The following is a 14717-nucleotide window of genomic DNA, read 5'->3' on the forward strand; positions in this document are numbered from 1 at the left end:
ATATATATAATCTCATTGATTAGTTTTGGGATCAACAGCTGCCAAAAAGAAGTATATAGTATTAGTAAACGTTATCCTAACATGAGGATACCCACTTCTTTATCTGCAAAACCTCTAAAACGGTTACCTCTGGCGAAGGTGATGGTGGTGGGTACTGGATGGCGGAGGCGTGCAAGACCAACATTATGGTCCAGGAATGTTAAATAGTATTTTTGTATTGTAGCTCTTTACCTTAGCTCGTGATCCATCTCTTTTGGTTCCTAATTAAATGGGTCCCATTTGTTTTGAAAATCCAGTTTCTTGAACGTTGGGACTAAGCACACCTCTTTCTTTTTTTAACCCTTTTTTCTGAATTAGGGAATGGGACAAAATTTACCCAAACTCATATATCGATTTTTCGTGATAAAAATACCCCGAAAAAGAGTCACGATTATTGGATTGATTTCTTTTTTAAGCGGGCTAAAATTTAGGTCTTAACTCAGAATAGGACCATAGTGGCTGAGTGCATCATATACTTTGGGTTACAACTTACAACCAAGGTTAGGCAAAGAATCATTAACGAAACACACAAGAAATTCCTATAATCAAATGTTTTATACTCATAAAATGAGTTTCAATGTATTGAGGTTATCATATTTATAGAAGCTTTCATTTTTGTGCTTATCTTAATTGTTTTTTATCGTTATTATATTTTTTTAGTGACTAACAAAGATGCTACGTCAGCTGTTATTGTCATACTAATAATATGATAATATTGTATAACATTCAAAAGTATATGATTTAATTAATAATTTTTGAAATATTGAATATAATTAAAAAAATTTTTGAAAGCACATGATTTTTTTAGTAATATTTCCTAAAACTAGTCTTGAAAGTTCTTTATTTATTTAGTCAGAATATTTGAAAACTTGTAGAAGTTGTGTTTTATTTTTATGTGGCTTGAATTTTAGATGTCTTCATAGACTCAAAATTATGACGTGACCAGAAAGTTTCGTGCTGCAACCTGATTATGATAAAAAGTAAGATTTGTTATGGTAGCAGAGAGCACGGGCATATAATGGCTCTGCGGTATGGACCGGTAGAAATTTTACAATATTCTGTCTTTTACAGTAGAATTATGAGATATTCGAAAAACATGCTGAAGTAAAGATTTAAGAGTTTTGGGTAATTATATCTTATTCTTTTTCAACATAGTAGTGTGCATGCCTGTTATAACGTGTTCTTTATTGGCTAATTTGGATTTATGCAGTATTAATTCTCATCTCAGATGGATGCTTATTTTGCAAATATCTCATTCACGTCTCTTACTTAATACTTATTGTTTTCATTGAATTTTAATATTATTTTACTTTAACTTCATCTTATTGATAAAGTTTTGTATTTGGTAAAACTTACCTTAGTATGTCAAATTTTAGAGCCTTGCCTCACTCCTTGTATTGGAGTTTCGTCTTCCTCGTGATCCAAATCAAAATGTTCACTCCTTGACTCAGAAGTTGGCTCGGATGAGTGAATAGTAATCGGGTATTTAATAATTGATAAATTGTAAAGGTTCCCAAATGTTGAAAATCATGATCAAACAAAACTTGGGCTTTGATTGATTGGATTGGAAAATTTGGGATTTGATTGAGTCGTTGCTTTCCTTTTTTTTTTTTTTTTTGTCGGGAATGATTTGCAAATCAATTTTTTTTTTAAATCTCTCTTTTTTTTATTTAATTTGTAATGTTTGGATTTGATTTATGATTTCTGTTTCATGATATGTGATTTATTGATTTAATTTGTGATTCAACGCTCTAAGATTTGAATATGAATGAGAGACTATGAATTGTATTGAAGTAAAAACTATCAATAACCCAATTCATACTAGACCTAAATAAACCAACCACGTTTTCCCCCTAGCTTGTCCGTCTTGAGTTTCTCTGACAATCCAACTAGGGCTGTTGTGGGCCTTTCTCTGGCTGGCAGTGTCCCTTACTCATATTTTCTTTTGTTTTTCAGCTATTTTATTGTGAATAAAGGTAGTTGTTCCAGATTTATGAATTTTTTTACAGATTTATTAAGTTTTCTCTTTTATTTGTGGAGTTAGCCTTATAACTTTTGATTTTGTCCTCTTTATGGGATTTCTAAACTTAGAAGAAGAGTTATCTCTGCATTTTCTTAAAGATCATCGTCTCCACTTATCTAGTAGAAAAGAAGATTAAAAATAAGGTGAGCTTATGTGGTGCACCAAATTGCAGATGAAAGAGAATCTTTAGACTGATTTTATTCGGAGATCAATGCATTTTTCACCTATTTATGCAAAGGTAGATATAAAGAATCTATGCTTTTATTCCCCAGATCTTTGTAAGGGTATCCATTTTCTTCTCCCGACTTTTTTGAGTAAAGATGCATGGGCAGGCTAATGTTCTTTATTACAATGGGTTTTATCCCCACTTGTATTCTCTTTATATGAATGAATGAAATCTTTTATTTTGGAAAAAAAAAAGTTATGCTATCTCCCTCTGATCTTAACGAAGAATGGCATTGAAGTAAAGGCTATGAGTTGAAGCATCTGTACAAGTACAAAAGGTCACTTCTCAGTTTCTCCACAGTCAGCTCCCATAGTAACATAAATAATCCAAGCCAATAGGCAACAAGAGGTGAATAAATTCTCTGCTGCTATTATATAAATTCAATGAAACAAATGGTATGCCTAACACACATAAGACATTCTACTTCTCCGGATAAGGAGCTGCTGACCCCTCTCTGCCTAAATGTTATATTCATAACAGTATACAACCCGACGAAGCTTCATGTAAAATCAAACAGCCTCATAATCCAAGATAGATCTCCTTCAAAAATATGTAAAGAATCGGCAAGAAGATGCTCTGAATTATATATTTATATCCCTTAATACAACTTGTTGAAGCCAGAAGGTGGTGAAGATTCACCCAATATTGGAAAGAAAACTTCCCTTTCAAGCGATATTTGAAGGGATGCCATGACCTTAACTAATGATACCCAAACAAAAGGTGCACAGCAGAAAGCGTAGCCGAAAACTGCTAAAGTTCTTACAACCCCATCAGTGTACCAAGGACATGCCATGAGCACAAGTGCTCCAAATATCCCTAACCATGGAGTCAAGACATGCAACATTGGCAGCATAAATGCATTGTTCGCTATAGAGCAAAGCGCGAATGAGCCAAGCAGGTATAGTGTCCAACCTACAACTGGATAAATTGTACAAGGAATAATAAAGAAAGGGAGTATATAGGCTGCCAGTATTGACCATATTGCTATTAATTTGAGACCAGCATGTATCAAGGAAATGTTCTTGTCTGTTCGCCGATAGCAAAGCTTGGAGAGATTTGGTCGAGCTAGACGCGTCACTGCAATTATTCCTAGGTATACTATAGTCTGAATAAATACCAGGGGTATCTCTGCTCCATATCTGCAGAAGAAATTTAAGTTATTTTTCTGCAACTTTTTAATTCTTGTACACTATATCATAGAAGATTCAATATATCAAAAAGGAGCTTTTCCTTACCCAAGATTTTGACGACGTTGTTCATGCCATTGAAGGCCTAGTGGCAGAACAGGCCATGACCACCAGTACCATGGTTTCAGCCATGGTGCACCGGGGAAAGTAATTACGCTATTAGGCCCGCAGGGTACACTCCACCGGAGTCTGAGATCTAGAGCAAGCACAAATGGAACAGAGTTTAGATAAAATATATATAGTCATTGATTTTAATGTGCAGCCAATGATGAACTCAGAAGAATTTGTAGATAAGAGTAATTTAAAGCATATAAAATTTGCACAAGAACATTAACTCACAATAATAAGTGGCATCCATTTGGTAGCCTAAAGGAAGTCTGTAAGATCCTTCAAGCTTAGTGCCATTCGGGGGAGGATAGAACATCGGCTTGTCAAGCAGGTCTGGGAAGTAGCCACCAATAAAGCCCTGGTCTGCACCATCAGGGTTATCTTGTCCAACATCCAATTGATGAAGCATGTCCTTGAACACCACCATTGATGGCTGCAACAACAATCTCCTAACGTCACAAGTGTACTAAAGTAACCTCTTAATTATTTGTTATATTAAAAATGAAGATATAACACTATGAATCAGAGATGGGAATTACCTGTAACACGAAGAGACCAGTATGGAAGATGCAGGGATTGATGAAGACTGCACAAAATTGTCCACATTGGAACAACTCATCAGTTTTTTGGAGGAAGAGGTTATCAGCATCAAGCATCACCACTCTTTCATAGTCCACCAGGCTCCATGCATAGAGTTTGTTCAGGGTTAACTTAAACCTTCTGTCAAAATTGGCTTGGTTCTTGTAAGGATTATTCACATTATCTACTCTCACCACCTTTGCTCCATCGTCCTGCTCTCTAGACCACCAAAGCAGAATTTGTTAGTTACCACTTAAATCACTTGTAAGTGCTTGAATTTCAAAGGATATATATGTCAACCTAGAATATCATTAATTAAATTCAAATTTAGGATTATTAACCGTACATCTTAGTGAAAAGATTCCTACATGTGCTTACTATTTTAGAAAATTTGTCTTCTGGGGTTTGCACATGGAAGAGATTTCGACTTTTGCTTAATAATAGGCAGGTGGGTATTGGTAACAGACCATATGCTTTCCCTAAACAATTGCTGAACTACTCAAATAGCTTCTTCTTAGTTCTGACCCTACAGGGTACAGGACGTGTACAGTCACACCTCAACCATGTGGCCATTGTCAGGTAGGCTTGGTTAGGAATGGCTATCAATATCATAATTAATTTTTCCGTCTTTCCCAGCGTGCTAGAAAATTTTGCAGTAAGCCTTTTAACTTTTAAGACCATATTTGTCACTTTCTCTGTTTTGCAATTTTTATATGCATTTATACTTTTGAAAAAGATAAAAAGCTCTATGATTTTTCCCCCCCTTTAAAATCACAAGTTTATATTTTTATTTCTAACTATTAATATTTATAATTAGAAATATTTAGTTTTCCATTGGTTTTAACCATAATTATTGGAGGGATTATCTACAATAAATCATAAGTTGCACTCGGACAAAACTGAGCCCCAGCTAACGCCAGGCGCAAAAGCCAAGAATCCCTATACTACGCCAGGTCGGGTGCACATTAGCAGACAACCCCCAAACCCCACCCCCCCCAACCCACAAAAAAAAAAAAAGGAGCGAGATGGATAGATAAAAGAGACTTACAGGGTATGAACCCATCGGAGCGGGACATCGACGGAGGCAATGACGACGAGATCAGCGTCCACGTTTAGTCTAGCAAGGGATCTGATCATGACACGTATAGCAACGTAGAACTCGTAATCCCTTGGCGTCCCCATGTACATCATCGTTGCGTAGGCGTTTCTTTGCCGCTGCCGCTGGTCTTGCTGCTGGTGCTGCGTTCTGATCTCCCCATAAGCCATCGTTTCACAAACAGCCAAAACGAATACTAGCAGGAACCTCAAGAGCCATAAGTTTGTTTTCCTGTTCCTCAAACTCCAAGCCATTGGTTTCCCCTTGTGGACTCTCAACATAAGAAAACAAGAAACAGACTTCCAAACAAGGCAGGCAAAATATCTTCGTATTTAATGAGATGACCAGTGGAATATAAATAGCTATATAATCTCTCTCTGGGTTTGTCTTCGCTTTTGCTTTTGGGGCAATGTGTATATCTATGGATATGGAATATCTATTCATATATATATATTGGATGAAAGAGAGAGAAAAGTGTGAGCGAAATGGGAAATGAAAGGAAAAGGAAAGCACTTAAAAACAAGAGGTCACATGGTAGAAGAGACAATTTATTAGCTTCTTTATTTTGCCAAGGAGAAGATGAGGACTTAAACGACATAAAGATCTCAGCCGTAGGTCCAGGTAGACCGGCCAAAGGCCGGTTCACAACTGGTATCTAATTGAAATCGGATTGGTTTAAATCAAATCAGAATTAGACCAAAAATCGATTAAAACTGTCTTTGTCTTTGATTTGAATTGAAATCAAACTGGATAATTTCAGGCCAAATCACCTTTTTTAAAATCTAAAAAAAAAAACTTGATCGTTGGATTTAGATGGAATCAAATTAAAATTAAAATTTGAACCATAACTTTGAAAGTGTACGATTCCAATCAGATTTGAACCGAAACCGTGGCCGGGTCTAGATCCAGGACAAAGGGCTTGTATGCTATGGCTAAGAGATTAAGAACATGATAGTATATGAGATTTTTTTTTCCAATATTTGGTAATTCAATTTCATGAATTTAATTAAATTCTATATTTTATATGTTTAATTTTAAAAAATCCAAAATTTAAGTTCAATTGATTATAAATAATTTAAAATTAATTCTATAAAATTAACTTATTCATATTTTTAAGACTAAAATGCTTATATCAAAAAAAATTTCTTTCAATCCTTCACTTTTCACTTAGATGATGTTTATCTTAACTTATCATATGGTCAAAATAAATTTATCTATTCAATTATTATATTTTGGGCTTGCAAGCTACGATTATAAATTTAAAAAATAATTAAAAAAATTAAATTTTTATTTTAATACTTACATGCCATGTGTTATATGTCTTGTGTTTATAAATTAATTTGATTAAATATTTTACTAAGTTCTTCTCATTTAATTTTAAAATTTCATCATATATTTTATTTAATAATTTTAATATTAAATATATTTACAAGCTATTTTTCAGTAAATGCGTTAGCTATTTATTAATCACTTTAATTAAACACATAATTATTAAAATTTTTAAATTCTTATAAATATATATTAACTTATAAACATTAATTTTTATAAGTTAAACCAAACACTCTCTTACTTAATAATTCTTTTAGTTTTTCATAATTATTCATTTTCTACTTTAATAAAAAAAATTATTTATCTTTTTTATCAGAGATAGAACACGTACACATAGAGGTTAGTGACAAAAATGAAGCACTATTATTAAATTATACAATACATATAAAAATTGACAACTATATAATGTATTTTATATTAATTTTGAATATCTATATTTATTATGTACTTAATAGTTAATAATGATATTATTTAATTTTTTTTATATTACAAACATATGAATTTATTTTATATTTTTAATATGGCGTTAATTGATTATATATTTATTGATTGTTATAAATTTTTTAGGTATAATATTTTTTATAGAGTAAGAAATTATAGCTTTTTTAATCATCTTACGACAAGAATAATTGAAAAAGTGAGGATAAATACATTTTAATTATAAAATTAAATCAATATAAACTATATAAAATTCGATCAAATTTTATATTTTAAATTATGTAATATTAAACATTGAAATCGTTTAAACACTATGTTTAACACACGATTTGATCATGATGTATATTTATTTATTTATTTATTTTCTTTCTTCACTTATTATCCCAAAGAAAAGAGATGGAGATATGTGGGACCGGTGGTGCTGGTGGTGGTAACTGGTAAGCGGTCAGCTGAAAATCAAAAACCACTGGAAATGTAAAGGTTCCACTCGGTGTGGCGGTGGAAAGTTGAATTGACCGATTGTTGCCACTTTTTCTTCCGCCCTTTGGATTGGTTGGTTTATGCCTTTGTGGCGAATCTATCAATTTTGATGTTTGCTCTTTTTCTTTTTAGGATAAATTACTATTTAATTTTTATATATTAATAAAATTAATTATTTAATTTTTATATTTTAAAAAATATATTATTTAATTTCTATATTTTATGTTCATTAAATTATTTAATTTTTTTATTAATTTTTTTATTAGTCAATACTGATCAAAATACTATTTAGTTCATCTATTTTAATAAAATTAATTAGTTAATCCTTATATTTTAAAAAAATATATTAATTAATTCATGTAATTTAACTTCGTTAACTATTTAGTTTCATAATTATTTTTTATATTTAAACTACTCTAATCATTTCTCCCTTATTTCTCTATTATGTTCTTTTATTTCTATCTCTTCATATTACTTATCTTCTACGCTCGTATCCTTCTCTCTCTTGTTCTCTATTTATTTTTCATCTGGTAATAAAAATGAGTACAAATTATCTATATAAAAAAATTTCTCAGTTTACTTAAATTTATAAGTAATAAAAAAATTATTTTTTAATAGTGAATATAAAAATAATGCTCAAAATATTGAAAATTAAAAAATATATATAAATTCATATTTAGTCTCTACATATTAAAATTTTTATTTTTATCAAATAATATAATTTTCAAAATGTTATATTTTTTAAAATACATTTATCAACTAATTAGTTTCACTAAAATAAAGAGACTAAATAATAGTGTTTTTAAAAATATAGAGATTAACTAATTAATTTTCTTAAAATAAAAAGACTAAATAATAGTTTAAATAGTATAAATAATGAAAAATTTAATGAAGGGACTAGATAGTTTAACGGAAACAAAATATAGAGATTAAATAGTATATTTTTCAAAATATATAGACTAAATAATTAGTTTCATTAAAATATAATGACTAAATAATATTTTTTCCTTCTTTTTATTTTAGATCACTCATTTTGTACTTTCTTGTTCTCTAAATTTTATTTCCTCTCCTTCTCTTTCTTTTAATCCTACTCTACCCTCAGTATACCATTAAACATTATTTGGTTAGAAGCATGTAAACTAAGAAATTATAATTTTTTAAAAAATATAAAAAATAGTTTTTTTTTGCGAAGCAAATAATTCTCTCTTTCATGCAAGAAAAATAATTTATTTATGTAAGATTTGATAAGTTGTACTTTTTAATTAAATATAATATAATTTATTATTTGATTTATTATATTTAAAATTATATTATGAGTATTATTATCTTTTATAATTTATGATGTATTTGTTTCACGGAAAGTACATTTTTTAAAAATATTTTTCATATTTTTTTAGCATTTGGAGCGCCAAAAAATGAGAAAATGAAAAATATTTTTCTAAATAAAAAGAAAATTAAGTTATTTTTAAGAAAAATAATTTATTCTTTTAAAAGAAAATGTTATTTTTTATTGTTCTAAACTTTGATGATTTTATTGAAATGTAAAAGTATTTATAAATAAATAATATAAATACATATCATTAGTTAACATTACAACCAAATATCTAAAAATATTTTTCATTCTATATACAACTTATTTTACCTGAAATAAACGAAGTCTTAGAAGTAAATTATATTTTAATAAGTTAATTTATATATTAAATACATTTATATCATACTTTTTAGAAAGTAAATTTCTTAAAAGTATACTTTATCCTCTTGTTTGAAAGCTAAAATTTTATAAGAATTTAATTCAAAAAATTTCTTTTTATCAATTCTCATATTTTAAATAAAAGAAATTAATTTTTTAATTTAAAAAATATATATTATAAAAAAATATAAATAAAATATAATTATATAAAAATTTAAATTACAAATGATTTATTTTAAATGAAGCCTATGCTATTCAGAAAATAGAGCATTTTAATCGAAACAACACATTAATCATATATCTTTATAGAGATGACTAAATTTTAGTTTTGTTATTAAATTATCATTTTTATTATATATAGTTATTAAATTTTTTAAATAGAAATGAAAAATTAGAAGTGGAAGATGGAAAGGAAAATTAAAGATGGCAATGGGTCAAATTTTTATGAGTATTTGATATAATCAAATTCTAATAGCACAAATTTAGGTAATATATAATTAGATTTAAAATTTAATATCTGTATTGAGTTTTGATTTTACATATCGGGTACTCATTGTCCAAACTCGTTTATATAAATATTTAATTAAATATAAAATATATTTTTTATAATAATATTTATATATTTATTATTTTATATAAAATAAAATTATAATATTTTATGAAATGATTAAATTTATAAAATATAAATTATTAATAAAAATAATTTTTATATAAATTATTAATTAAAATATATAAATTTAAATGAATTTAGATATTTTTTGGATAATAGTAATTGAACTTAAAATATATTTAGATAGTTGAAAATAAATTTTAATTAAATATAAAAAAAATTAAATTTTAAAAATATTAATTAAATTTAAATTTAAATAAGTTAATTTTTGTTGATGCCTTGCCATCCTAAGATAATACGTGGCAAAGAAAGATCTCAAAATCTGCTGCCTTTTTCCAAGCAAGTTGATATTAAAAATTAATATTCTAACCGCCCAAGGAATCTCTTTCGAGGTCTCTTCCCAACAAATGGATGGATAGAAATAGGGGTGGGATCCATATTAATTATAAATAGTATATGAAGATGGTTTATATGAATTAATATGTCTTATTAAAGGGTGTATCGTGTTATTGAATTATCTAGATGCATGTGTATGTCTTTGAAAAAAAAATTTAAAGTGTTTAAGAGGATAAGCCAATGTACTGGTAGGGTTAATTCTCCATACACGAGTCGTGTATACGTGGTTTACTGTGTGAAGGACTTATCTTTTGAAATTCAACATCGATCATTGATAGCATATGTAAGTAATTTATATAAGTTAGCATGTTTTAATAAAATTATTATGATTTTATCAAAGGATTTGTCCTGTTATTGAATTACCTGGATACATGTGTATATCTTTAGAAAAAAAAAAGTAAAAAAATAATTATTGCCTTGTTATAGCATAATATTTCCTTATAAATGTGCCAACACCCCAATAAAAATTAATAATAACTGCGATTATAAATATATTAAAAAAATTAAAGATACAGTGATTGACTAAATTATTAATACAAGTATGTATGCTTTTAGATAAAAGAAAAATGCATTGGTTACTCGTGTAAGCAAGAAATAACTTCTTATATATATATACAGAACACGCTAATCTCACTATATTTCACTTTCATGATTCATTTATTGATGTGCCAAAACCTCACCAACCCAAAATTGTGGCCATACCCAATGATGGGTTGCCAAATGTATATTAATAATTTAGTCATTCTAGCACAAGTAGCGAAGATAAGTAGTGGAAGGATGATGCGATTCCTTTGCAAGTATATACTTTGTACGTACTTGATTAAACACTTAATTTATTCTCACCAACTCAAATTATCTCTGACTTAAAAACAATTGGGCCAACATTATCTCTTGTTATTATATTTATTTGTTATTCTATGCCAGGGCTAGGCTCTCCTGCCATTCTCCAAGAGTTATGTTGTGAAAAGAATATAGAATCAACCCGGCCAAGTGGAGTATTGTACATTAAAGAAGATTCTTCCACCGGTTGAATAGTGAAGGATTTCTCGTAATTTTGGCCTTCACCAGTTGATGCAATAACCTGCCAATTGAAGGTAATTAAATAGGGAAAGGTGGTGTCTGAATAATATTAAAGAAAGAAGAAGATGATCGTTACAATTATATAAACAAAAATTTTGAGCGCTGCTCAACTGGGCCGATCCCATATGTCCAAACAAATAAAGAGTGTTCTGGTTTTCTTTTTGACGTATGGAAACTGCTGGCTGGCTGATAAGTCGTATACAACTAGAAGCCGTGGAATGGTGTTATTTGGGGACAAATAGAATCATTTTTGCCCTTATATATATATATTAAGTCAACGAACTTATGGACACGTTCAACACAAATTAAATAATAAATCTTAGTTTTTTTAAATAATTATTTATATTTTTTTGAAAATTAGTGATGTTATGATCGCTGGGATATGCCCATCCCCACAAAGCAAAGCTAAAAGGTAAGGCACTCGTACAAAAATATTACGGAAAGGGAAGTTTCCTTGAAAAGTTGAAAATAATAGTTGTACAAGATTAGATACTACGGAAGGGGAACCTTCACTAGTTGCATCAATTTTATAAGAAGTTGGCCTTATATATTCAAGAGAAGAGCGCTTCACATGTTGACTCCTAATCTTGAAATTAATTAATGGGTATTTTATTAAATCAAATGGATACAGCTCAACAAAAGGGTATGGTCAAACTATGTTTATAATCGTCCTTTCAAGTTAACAACGGTGGTCATAATAATTTTAGGTCGTGCCTCGTCGACCAGCTTAGGACTTGCCAACAATTGGAGCCATTGGCAACGATTGGTTTTGGGCTGTAGCCGGCGAATCCTTGAGCTGGTGGTCAATATTAGTCAACCTAAATTTGCATACTAGAATCATTCAAAAAAGTTATCCGTCAGCATTGGGCGTAGCAACCACCGTGAATATGAAGCCGCCTTCGGCTTGTGGTTTATGAAGTCTTCTTGCGTGGAAGTCAGGCCTTTTGGACATCCTTAGGATTAGATGGTGCTGACTCAGGTTCATGTAAAGTCCCATTTAGTTTTCCCAATCCAGCCAATAGAAAGAGAATAAGCCCATCTACGACCCCAGCTTCTCGGCAGCTTCGAATCCATCCGATAAATTTTCTTGTCTCGATGCTAATGGGCATGCTCTTCAAATGCAAGGCCATCTTAGTAGTGGGCATTTGTTTATAGGCTCACAGTTAGCCCCCGCCACTGGGTAGTGGTTCCCGTCAATGAAGGGAATAAGACGGTGAAGAGTCGGTTTAATTTTAAATTGAGGCAATTCAATAGTTATTTTTTTTTTTAAATCTATTAAAATCAAATCAGATGTCTGGCCCAACCACTGGTTTGGATCCTGTTAACAAACGGCCAATGCCTGACTGTGATTAGGACAACACATAATAAAATTTCTTAAAAAAAAAAAAAAACACATTATAAACTTGAAAAGTGAACACTCTCCATCCTCTTAGTTGGAGAGCATTTATCATATTAATAGGTAATTTGTTACATATTATTATAAATAATTCAAAATAAATCAAATTTTTTCTCTCTTATAATCAATTAATAATAATTAAGATTATGATTAGCAAAGCATAATATAATATAATATAATCAATTATATAATGTAATTAAAATTATAATGTAATGTAATTATTATTATATTCTTATATTTAGTTGTAAAATAAAAATATAAATAGTATAATGTAATGATAATTTTTATTTTAATATTTAATTTATTTATAATATTAATAATAAGTGATAATAATTATAGTGATTGATAGTCAAGCGTTAATAGTGGTGTTGACAATAATAATAATGATAGTAGTGGTCAGGTGGTTTAAAGGTGATAGTGGCTAAATGATAATTGTCACGACCCAACCTATGGGTCGGACCAGCACTAGGACTTGGGCCAGCCTAAAGCCTCCGAGGCCCGTAGTAAGACTAACTATTTATTAACCCAACTCTAAGGCCCATTTCAGCCCAATTTCAAGAATTCAACCAGAAAGAGTCCGGCCATAAAATGGACCTTTCAACGGGGAGTTTTTGACTCACCCGACCTGTAAACACAATATATATCAAGTGGGGAGCTCAGCTCACCTTCCACATACTCATAACAACATAAAAATAAATGAGAGCTTAGCTCCCTCATCCAGTCCATCAACATGCATAAAATAATAAGTTTACAGGTCTAAAATAATAATTTATATTACAGACTCAATTCAATAAATACTTCTAACACATGCGAAAATTCTAGAAGTTTATAGAATTACACAAACATGAATAGATGACCTACGAGGGAGAAAAGCAGGTTAACCTCAAAAATATCCTCCTGTGGCCTGAAAAAATATTGAACAGGAGTGAGCGTTCGACTCAGAGAGTAAAATATCAATTTTAACCATAATCTCTATAACTATCTAAAACTAATGCACCCTATAGAGTGAAAATGCAATATCAGCAATAATTTCACATCACAACATCAAAAAGGTAATTTGGAGCACTCACACACTCATTAATATCAATCATAATATATGGGAGTTGATCCCCTATACAGCTCTCTTAAATCCAACTTGTGCCAGCGAAGAACTCAAGCCGGACTTTCGCTTAATAAACCAAATCGGGGTCCCAGCGAAGAACTCAAGTCTTGTCTACCCCGAAGGACCGGGTCCCAGTGAAGATCTCAAGCCGTGTCTACCCGTCCTATCCATAGTCAACACCACATCACACGCACGCCAACGCACGCACCCTGCTCCAAATTATCACAACAACATCCATGGCACTTTAATAGTTATGAATGCAACATAAAACGTGCTTAGAGTTTAACTACATAGATACATTAATATAAGTGGTGCATGGGCATAATAATAGTGAAATTACAATTAAAATTAATATTTTACTCACAGACTTGACAGCAGTCACTGTGGCGGCTAGGCGGAGGAAGAAGGTTGTCCCGACTCACCTGATAATTTTATTAAAATCATTTAATAAATTTGACTCAATACAAACTTAAGAAAAGACCAAATACGTCATAAGTCGTGTCGAAAATCCGACAGAGTCTCCCTTATACCTAGGACCTACTCAACTTGCAAAAGGGCTAAAAACGCACTTCTATATTCACAATCCATATATCCACAACTCAATCACATCACACGGCCCCTCCTGGGCCCATCCAAACAGTCATCCATCACAATATGTAAAATTTCAATTTAGTCCTTATAATTGACTCTTTTTACAAAAACTACCCAAATGAACTCTAAAAATTCTAAAAATTTGCCCCGCGGTCCTTAGCAATAATACTAGGCTAATGCAAAAAGAATCATAATTTTCTGAGCTACCACGAATATTTTACGGATTTTTAATCTCATTTAAGCACTAGAAAATTACGAAAAAGTAAGGTTCGGGTTTACCTATGTCGATTACGACTTCAGGGATGATCTCGGGACGTTTGACAATGGTAGGGTAACCAAAACCTCGA

The 14717-nt window shown here is 30.5% G+C and overlaps 1 protein-coding gene across 1 annotated transcript; it reads right to left on the reverse strand.

Moving 5' to 3' along the window:
* Positions 1-2637: 2637 nt before the first annotated feature.
* On the reverse strand, positions 2638-5786 carry LOC110637595 (putative glucuronosyltransferase PGSIP8). Its single transcript, XM_021787783.2, has 5 exons — positions 5211-5786; positions 4123-4381; positions 3815-4016; positions 3524-3671; positions 2638-3427 (listed from the first exon to the last, which is right to left on the reverse strand). The coding sequence occupies exons 1-5, from the start codon at positions 5537-5539 to the stop codon at positions 2887-2889; spliced, it is 1479 nt and encodes a 492-aa protein (XP_021643475.2). The 5' UTR covers positions 5540-5786; the 3' UTR covers positions 2638-2886.
* Positions 5787-14717: the final 8931 nt, after the last annotated feature.

This window comes from Hevea brasiliensis, chromosome 9, assembly GCF_030052815.1.
Source record: "Hevea brasiliensis isolate MT/VB/25A 57/8 chromosome 9, ASM3005281v1, whole genome shotgun sequence".
Lineage (NCBI taxonomy): Eukaryota > Viridiplantae > Streptophyta > Magnoliopsida > Malpighiales > Euphorbiaceae > Hevea > Hevea brasiliensis.

Excerpts from the sequence above, each read along its gene's own strand:
- LOC110637595 (XM_021787783.2), bottom strand. The coding sequence starts at position 5,539 with ATGTTGAGAGTCCACAAGGGGAAACCAATGGCTTGGAGTTTGAGGAAC. Across the intron at positions 4,382-5,210 it reads CTCCGATGGGTTCATACCCT|AGAGCAGGACGATGGAGCAA; the intron begins GTAAGTCTCTTT and ends TTGGTGGTCTAG. Across the intron at positions 4,017-4,122 it reads CTGGTCTCTTCGTGTTACAG|CCATCAATGGTGGTGTTCAA; the intron begins GTAATTCCCATC and ends TTGTTGTTGCAG.